General features: G+C 43.1%; 1 protein-coding gene across 6 annotated transcripts in view; it reads right to left on the bottom strand.

Moving 5' to 3' along the window:
• The window catches only part of LOC121600934 (ubiquitin-like modifier-activating enzyme atg7), a 38,045-nt gene extending 28,515 nt beyond the window's left edge, over positions 1-9,530 (bottom strand). For 5 of the 6 annotated variants that reach the window (XM_041929707.1, XM_041929711.1, XM_041929706.1 and 2 more), the window contains exons 1-5: positions 9,247-9,530; positions 8,989-9,187; positions 8,204-8,559; positions 7,905-8,111; positions 7,697-7,841 (exon numbers count right to left, since the gene is read on the bottom strand). In XM_041929707.1, the coding sequence (XP_041785641.1) occupies positions 7,697-7,841; positions 7,905-8,111; positions 8,204-8,559; positions 8,989-9,187; positions 9,247-9,449 (1,110 nt within the window). In that variant the 5' untranslated portion in view covers positions 9,450-9,530. The remainder of the gene's footprint in view (positions 1-7,696; positions 7,842-7,904; positions 8,112-8,203; positions 8,560-8,988; positions 9,188-9,246) is intronic. The other variant, XM_041929709.1, reaches the window with a different exon arrangement.
• Between the last annotated feature and the right edge of the window lie 312 nt (positions 9,531-9,842).

Genomic DNA, 9,842 nt, shown 5'->3' with positions numbered 1-9,842 from the left:
TCTTCCTAGCCCGAACACTGTAAAGAGCCACCCGGAAAACCCCTCTCCAACCAGGTAAGGAAGTGTCGCTTCCTCCCGGCTATCGGCACAAATGGCGCTCCAACGCTTAGAGAAGGAGCAGAAGTTGCAGAAACAATTCTTGCTGGCTGAGAAAGAAAAAATGGAAGCGGGAATTCGTGCGAAGATGGCCGAAATGGAGCTACAACACGAAACGCAACTTAACGCTTTGAAAGACGAGATAGAGAACCTGTCGATCTACTCGTCAGACTCTAGAACAAATAGGACAGCCGAATGGGTCAAGCACCAAAATCGGCATGTTATAGAAGCCACTCCCATACAGAGCCGAAGAGACGAGCCTCCATCGCAACCCATTCTGTCAGAAATAACGTCCACCCTGGTCGCGACACATTCACGAACGACCGAATTAACAGGTTGGCTGATAAGTCCCCGGTCTGACACATAGATGGCGCCGCTAGTATTAAATGCATATTATTTTGATATGGTACCAACCTTCAAATGATTCGTATCAAAATTTGACGTCTGTATGTCAATTAGTTTGTGAGACAGAGCGTCTTTTGTCAAGCAATTTTGTCAAGGCCCCATATGAAGAAGAAAAAAGTGTTGTTCCACCAAGACAACGCACCGTGCCACAAGTAATGACTTGAGAACGATGGCAAAAATTCATGAATTGGGCTTCGAATTGCTTCCTCACCCACCGTATTCTCCAGATCTGGCCCCCAGCTACTTTTTCTTGTTCTCAGACCTCAAAAGGATGATCGCAGGGAAAAAATTTGGCTGCAATGAAGAGGTGGCCGAAACTGAGGCCTATTTTGAGGCAAAACCGAAGGAGTACTACCAAAATGGTATAAAAAAAATTGGAAGGTCGTTATAATCGTTGTATCGTTCTTGAAGGGAACTATGTTGAATAATAAAAACGAATTTTGACAAAAAAATGTGTTTTTCTTTGTTAGACCGGGGACTTATCAGCCAACCTGTTAAATATCGCGCGTGAAATGTACTCCAAAAAACTACCCATATTCTCAGGGTGTGCCAATCATTGGTCCATCTTTCTCAACTGCTACCAAGAGTCGACCAAAGCCTGTGGGTATACTGATGGCGAAAATACCATCAGATTGACTGAGTGTTTAAGGGGCCCCGATCGAGATGCCGTACAGTCCAAACTAAGGTTGCCCAATGCCGCTACGCTCCTAATTAAACGGTTGGAAAAATTGTTTGGAAAACCAGCCCAGCTCGTACGACAACTCACGGACCGTGTTCGCAGATTGGACCCCCCCCCAAGCCAGAGCAGTTGAACAGTCTTATTACGTTCGGCTTGGATGTCATCAACTTGTGCGATCACCTGACTCTGAGCAACCTGACTGGCTATTTCAACAACGCGGAGCTTTTGGCGGATTTGGTGGATAAATTACCCGCAAAAGGAGACTTGAGTGGTACAGGTACAAACATAAATATCCCGAAGCAGCGCTAAAGGAGAACGGTGAATTCTTAGAGACGCTGGTAGACAATGCATTCGACGTCCCCACTTACGCTCCTCCTCGAGCAGATCAAACAAGATCCAGAAGCTTCCACTCTCACTTGCACGTGCAGCACTCCGACCCAAAGTCACCAACGCATACTTCACACACTTCGCGGCAGGTCATTATAAAATGCCTGGTTTGCACTACACTACACTACCAAGCACATCACTACGTCAAGCAGCCGACGATTTTCAGCAGCGTGCCAGTTACAGTGTACCACGGACGGCGCGCCTGCGACACCGTCGCCTTTTCGATGAGGGATTAGCCATCACCCCGGTGGAAACTGAATTGGCCTCATAGTTGGGTCTCGACGGAGAGGTAGAACCGCTAGAGCTCTGCTGGACAGCCAACCCGGAAGGAAGAAGACTCTCGCCGCGTCAGTTTCCAAATATCAGCGAAAGGAGAGCGGCGGCGCTATGACGTAGCGGCCGCCCGCACCGTCAAAGAGCTAAGATTGCCGTCTAACAACATTAAATACGACGCACCGATAAGTTCTTTTACACACTTACAGCACCATCCGATGACGTCCCTGACTATCGCAAGGCCAACCAACCTGATCGGACTGCGAGACATGCAGTTGATCCCATCGCTCGAAACACGGTTTGGCCTACCCCATGAGCCCGTCACAGTAAGGAGTGCCCTCGGCTGGGCCATCTACAGACCAATCGATGCGTGTACTGGAAGGATGACCCTAGGAATGCATCCAACACCCCGACAGCAGGAGGAGAGATTCTACGAAGATATTAGTGATGAAGGAACGAGTGACGACACACCAACTGAGAGCCTTACCCGAACTCTAATAATCTTCAAACCCATTGATACCGAAACCGAAACAAGAGTGCTTGGAATGGTTTGGGATCCAATCAGTGATGTTTTCCAATTTCCTTCGTCCTGGCACAAGGAACTAAATCCATATGAGGTTGAAGGAAAAAGACCCACGAAACGAATTGCGTTGAGAGCGATAAGCATTTTCAACCCTCTTGGAATACTAGCTCACACTCTAATTCACGGACGCTTGCTGATGCAAGATCTGTGGCAAACCCGTATCGATTGGGACGAGCAAGTGGGCGACGAGGAACTAATTAAATCAAGCAACTGGATAGCCATACTCCCTAATATTTATAAAGTTAAGATACCACGTTCGTATGTCAAAGGTGCATGCTCGACTGCACAAGAAACAGTGCAATTGCATGTGTGGTGAATATATAAAGATACGAACGCTCAACTTGACGACAAAAACCGGGCTCAGAGCCGACCACACAATCTCCCCATGATTATACGAATAAACGCCCTCTTCTAGTTCACCAACCTAAGAGAACGGACGTGGGTAAAACCGCTGCAAACTCATCATCCGAAACCCTACTTAGAAAACCCCCAAACATGTATTTACGGATGCTAGCGAACAGGCTTGTAGCTGTGTAGCATTTCTTAGGTTGCCAGAAGGCAAGTCTATTCGTTGTGCATTGGTGATGTCCCGCTGCAATGCGCAATTATAATGCACTCTCTCTATCGACGTTATAACAGGTTCCGCTAACTGGGGCACGTACGGGGTACGGTTTTGCGCTGCCGCGGTATTTCTCGTGTACTGTGGAACTTCGCAAACAATCGTCGGAAATCCTCTGGTTTTCCCAGCTCCATCAGGCAACAATCTGTCTGCTGTTTGCGATATTTTTGTCTCCCGCTTTGCCGCCACCTTCCTTCAAGCGGTAACTTATGAGAGGCAGATAGCCGACGCACTAGTAAACGTATTACTGGATGCTGTGACTCTCAACTTGCCGATCGTCAATGAAGAACTCGTTTGGCCAGTCTGATCCTATGTCAGCTATGTGTCGAACTTTCATAAATAACTTTGATTTATTTGATTTCAACATGCCACAGAATGTTTTTAGAGATAGACTCAGGACACAACTTACGTAATAATTTTTTTCTCAAAATACATTTTCTATTCTTGTGCACCTACTCTCCCCGATCGATTTATGTACCTTACATAGTCTATAAGCACTAATTTAAGTACATTCATGTAGGATCTTCAAGATCCCGATGGATTAATCAATAAACATATAAATATGTGTGTTGCGAACTGCAACAGGATTCTTTCTTTCAGCCCAAGTAAATTGTTTTTATCAAATCAAGCGTTTTTTAAGCATCGATATTTTTATTTGCGAAGCTAAAAATCCGTCGCTTGTCTCGGGGTTAGGAGAAAGAATGAACTTTGTTCTCTCCAGCAGCTCCGATCGTAAGCGTTCGGGAATACTCGGGCCCGATCAGCGTTGAACGTTGACCACACTAAACGCGGGCCGTGTCGCCCTCTATCGATAAATACTGGGAACAACACCTTGCGATCGAATCGGTCGTTAATAATAATTAACACTCTCCCCCAGTGTTTGCAAGCTATAAAAACACTCTGATTGTTCCGATTCGGTGTTGTCTCTCGTTGCTTACTTTTCTTGTCCCAACACAATTTTAGCCTATTTAGGTGACCACCTAAAGCCGAAAGTTTCGCCATTGTGTTAGCACAATTTAGCACATCTAGATTGTTCTCCGCTAGCTGGTTGCTCTGCCCTGTTAGGTTGCCCACCCCTGTCTTATTGCTTTTCTTTGTGGACAAGAATGGCGGTTCACTTCTCGCTGAGCAAATTGCCATGACTAGCATTAATATTCTCACTAACATTAACACAAATATTAAATATACTTCACTAATAGAACAAAGTGTAAATATTTTAAGTATGCTTCTACAACACTACGAATGTGGTTCCTTTTAGTGTCACTTCTTCTACTTTACTTCACTTCAGCACGGCCTTATTCCGAATTTCCTCAAGAACTATTACATCGCCGGCAACGGGTGAGATGTACAAGAAAACGACACGATGTCCTTAATCCGTAGCTCTAATGTAAGCACACACACAAACTATTTTCACTGCACATTGCCTCACTTTGTCTCTTTTTTATCTTTAACTCCAGCATAGTGATTCCGAATTGCCTCAGGAATCATTTTTGCCTTGTTTCTTACCCTGCTCTGCGGCACAGCGAATCCGAATTACCTCAGGAAACTTTCTAGGCTGGCAACATGTGAAAGTAAGAAAGAGTTTAATGATTCTAGACGAGCTAGGATTTTTAGAATGTTGCGAACTGCAACAGGATTCTTTCTTTCAGCCCAAGTAAATTGTTTTTATCAAGTCAAGCGTTTTTTAAGCATCGATATTTTTATTTGCGAAGCTAAAAATCCGTCGCTTGTCTCGGGGTTAGGAGAAAGAATGAACTTTGTTCTCTCCTGCAGCTCCGATCGTAAGCGTTCGGGAATACTCGGGCCCGATCAGCGTTGAACGTTGACCACACTAAACGCGGGCCTTGTCGCCCTCTATCGATAAATACTGGGAACAACACCTTGCGATCAAATCGGTCGTTAATAATAATTAACAATGTGAGTATAAACAATGAATCTTCAATCTTGAAAGCGGTAGACAGACTGAAATCTTCGCTTGATTCAGGGCCTGACGGGATCCCGGCTTCACGATTAAGCGTTATAGTACCACCATCGCGCCTATCCTGGCCTCGATTTTCGCGACTCGCTGCGTTCGGGCATCTATCCTGCCTGCTGGAAAACTTCAGGGCTAGTTCCAGTGCACAACAAGGGGGACAAATCAAATCAGGGTGGCCACTCGAATCAGGATTTTAAATTCCCGGTTTTTTCCCGGATTTTTTTTTTTTGAGTTTTCCCGGTTCACTATGCTTCGTGTGCCGGTTTTATCGATACTTCAATTCCAAATTATTATATCATACGTTTTCAAAAATCGTTATCTAGTGGTTGGTAAGTAGACACGGGCATTGCGGGAAAGATGGACATTTGTCATAAAAACTGAATAAAATTCATTAGTGAATTATTCAACAATATAGTATCCAATCTGGAGGTGTGACAACACATTTCAGAACCATTTTTGGCATGATTTCTATCAAATTTGTACCATCACATTTTCAATCGTGCGCTCGTTTGTGGATCTAATTTGGTTACAATGGATCTTATGCTATTTAAATATGCATTCTTTATATTTTCGGAAGTTTTATATGAGCAAACAACTGATGAAAAAACGACAAAAAAATCTTTAAACATATTTCTTTTTGATGGTTTCACATAATGACACTAACGTGTAAAGACTTTTCCCCGTGGCAGAGATATTTTTCAAGTGCTATCACTTGTTGATTAACAGATGTCATTACACAACCTTAAAAAAGGGTAACCCGAAGTCATAGACCAACCAGCCACTGGAGAAAGCATACAAATCTGCGAAGAACGAATGCGAACTTCCTGTTAAACAGCAGCCATGCATTATGCTGTTACTCGCACGACGCTGATGATGCACCTCACGACTAGATACAGGAGATTTCAGGGGTTTTCTTAATTTTGGCACACTCTCTTGAATATGTTTTACGGAAAGTGTACTTTATGTGACAATAAAACTAAGGAGCAACAATCGGACTGCAGAAACGACGCCACCTCAAAATGCCAGAGGCCCGAAACCAAAATGCAAAATGCCAATGTACAGGCGATGTGTGATTGGGTAACCTTAAAATTGCTAAAAGGGACAAAAATTATCAGTTATGTTCATAAATTGGGATCGCCCACTAAATCCACCGTTGAATTCGACACGACCGCAACTTCACGAGAGATGAATAACAAAAGGCGAGTACAAGGTAGAACGAATAGGCACACCATACCCGAAATATGCAATAACCGATATCGGTGAACGCAAGTATTGCACCAGTGCGAATGAGAAGTATAGTACATATGTTGCGTACCATAGGTGAAAAACGGAAAATGTTGTCCTTACACATTGGTGTGATGTTGCAGGCCTGTGGTAAGTTGCGAACAATATACCAAACATCCCATTAATTAAAATACACTAAGTGCGATGGTAAACAGTAATAGCCAAACTTTGTGATAATTTCCCGGTTTATTTTAGAGAATTTCCCGGTTTTTCCCAGAGAAAAATATTCCCGGCTAATTCCCAGTTGAGTGGCTACCCTGTCAAATGCATGTAATTACCGTGGCATTACATTGCTTTGTGTCTGCGCTAAGGTCTTCAAGCTCCTGGTGTGCGAACCTCTCCTCGCAGCTGCCTCGAACTACATTAGCGCAACTCAACAAGGATTTGTCCCTTAGCGTTCAACCACCATCAATCTGATTGAGTTCGTTAGCCTCTGCCACAGGATAGAGCAGGATCGATGCCGGCTCGCAGATCGACGCAGTCTACACGGACATCAAGGCTACCTTCGATAGCGTCCCGTACGCCTTGCTGCTCGCAAAGCTCCAAACGTTTAGCCTGCCAATGCTGCTGCTGGCCTGGATGCGTTCCTATCTTGCTGGTCGCACATACTACGTGAAGATTGGACCCCATACGTCACGCCGTATTGATGCTTCTTCGGGGGTGCCGCAGGGGAGTAACCTTGGACCGCTGCTGTTTGTCATTTTCCAGAATGACGTAACACGGTTGCTACCTCCTGACAGTCACCTACTGTATGCGGACGACGCGAAGCTGTTACTGCCTATCCGCGACCGGTCAGACCAACTCTGCCTTCAAGCCACTCTAAGTGCCTTCCAGTCATGGTGCTCTTTGAATGGTCTTGAATTGCGTGTTGAGAAGTGCGTTGTCGTTACGTTTGCGAGAAAGCGGTGCCCCTTAGTGTATAACAATACGTTAAATGGAACTACCATTGGGTGCAAAAGCTGTGTCACGGATCTAGGAGTGTTCCTTGACGAAAAGTTGCACTTCCACGACCAGCTAGCACGTTGTCACTTAGAGTAACCAATTGATCGGCTTACTAAAACAAATAGCACGAGACATCACTGACCCGGTCTACATCAAGACGCTATACTGCGCTTTGGTGCGGCCAGTGCTAGAATAGGCTTCGGTAGTATGGTGGCCTACAGCCGCTCGCCCCCTAGCTCGTTTAGAGTCGATCCAGCGCAAAATCACGCAGTTCGCTTTGCGCTCCTGGAGTGTCCAACTGAACTATGAGGGGCGCGTGCGCTGAGTGAATCGATGAGTGAAATGTGGCTTTAATGCAATATATGTAAGAGAATTCGCTTCAAGAGGGCCTCTCGCGGTTCGATGAATTTAAATTAATAAATAACCAATAACAAGTAATGAATAATGACTTACCAATAAAGACCTAGCAACATTACATCCCAACGTTCCAGCACCCAGTAGAAGGCATTTAGTACGACTGATACCGGTAAGATTTATTGAAGGGACTAGACGCCATTTCATAAGCTTCAAATTTAGGTTTATAGCGTTCTCTGCGAGTCTGAAAACGTCATTGTCGGTATTGAGCTTTAACATTTGAAATAATAAATGTTCAAATGCTTACCTTTTCGGAGACATGCTGTTATTCAAAGAAGTCAAGCGTGGAAGATATTTTCCATTTTCATCTGATTCCCAACCTACCCAAGAAGACAGGCTGTTTACGTTCGACACATGTTTTGGTAGATATATTCTCATTTCACTAAACTGAAGTTCTGATGCAGTGCCGCCAGTTATTCGAATACATTTTATTCCTTGTTCCGCAAGGGCAGGACTATGTAAATAATAATAATAAACTAAGATATTCAGGGCTACTGGTATATTTACAAATGATAGTTGATTAAACAAAAAATATTGCATTTTTACCTTGTTATCACGAGATACGTTAGAAATTGTCTGAACTGCCAACCGGGAGGTGAAGAGATGTCGTGACCCGATGGGTCATAGCAACAAAAATATAAGTTATTTAAATCCTGTTCACGAAAGTTCGCAAATTTATTGCGATGTTGGATATACTCTGAGATAAGTTTGATCCCTTTATTGACATCATAAATAAAAAAAGGCTCATTTGGTGTAGGTTTTCGATACAGAAACTGAACGATGCACGATCGAAGCCTTTCTTCTGATATTGATGTGATAGTTTTTTCATCATCATACTTGAATATCAGTTCCGTAGGTGCAGGAAACGCAAACCAGTGGTAGAATTTATATTTTTTTATATCCTAAGAGATAACAAGATAATAACTCGTTGTTTAACTTAAGGCCGGGCTAAATTGATCGTGCTCGCAAGTATAATTTCTATTTTCACTAGCGCATCTGGCGGCGGCTGACCGAAGCATTTTGCCAAACAATTTGGAGCCGCTCCAGGAAATATGGTATTTTTCCATTTGTTTTACTTCAACTGGACTGGTAAAGCTTTGTAATTAATAGACAAACATATTGTGCAAGTATTCCAGCCGTTTTTGCATCGAAAAACGGTTCAAAAACTACTTAAATTTGAGATCCAGCACGACCATTACCCCGACGACCAAAAAAAGCTTCCACCAGCCGCCGCCAGATGCGCTACTGAAAATCGAAATTACACTTGCGAGTACGATCAATGTAGCCCGGCCTTAACACATCGATATCAGACAGCTATGTACTGCACTTACAGCAAATGAAAGCAGACAAAATTTCACTAAATCTGAGCTGCTCTGTATTGATTCCTGTTTCAGTAGATCACTGTATAACTTAATGGCTTCCATTTTAAGGACTGCTTTTTTATCACAATTCTTAAAAGTCTCTAACGTATTATGATTTAACAATATTCCTTTGCATCGGAATCCTAAAACCGAGTCATCTTCGTATTTCCTGAAAAATATTGGATCGGTAAGCTCCATTTCAAGCATTTAGAAAATTCACACTCTTACGTATTGAGAGAACTGCACGTCACTTCTACCATTGGGACCTTATTCTTTCTCAAGGCTATAGTACCGAGAATTGTTCGACCTGTTTCATTTAAGCGATCGATGTCTATTTTAATATCGACATACTTGTGCCAAAAATCGTTGTGAATAAAAGATTGAAATGGAAGAAACTTTAAAATACACGTTCCTAAGCTTCCATCAGTCATTATTGATAAGCGAAGACTTCACAATGTATCTATTTCTTGTTACGTTAATGTCTGGACACGACACAAACCCAAGGTGTTTTAATATGACAACGTAAAGTTATTCAGAGCAAAATGTCATTTTTTTACTTGACACAAGGTGCATTAAAAATATCAGATGGTGGAATCTCAACGTGGATTCAAAATATTAGGTAGGGTAGCTGTACCAGTTTTCGGCAGTGTACCTATTTTCGGCAGGGTAACTAAAAACGTGAAATTCGACACAAATGCGGTAAAAAGTATCACAAAACACAATATTGTAGTGAAAGTATACTCATTTGTTATTCATATACAAAATTTCACACCATTTCCTTACGTATTTTCCAAAATATCAACTAAATTGTGCAGAGCTCAGCA

This window comes from Anopheles merus, unplaced genomic scaffold (genome assembly GCF_017562075.2).
Source record: "Anopheles merus strain MAF unplaced genomic scaffold, AmerM5.1 LNR4000012, whole genome shotgun sequence".
Lineage (NCBI taxonomy): Eukaryota > Metazoa > Arthropoda > Insecta > Diptera > Culicidae > Anopheles > Anopheles merus.
Note: the sequence above shows the minus strand (reverse complement) of the source record. Positions and strands in the feature narration are given on the sequence as shown.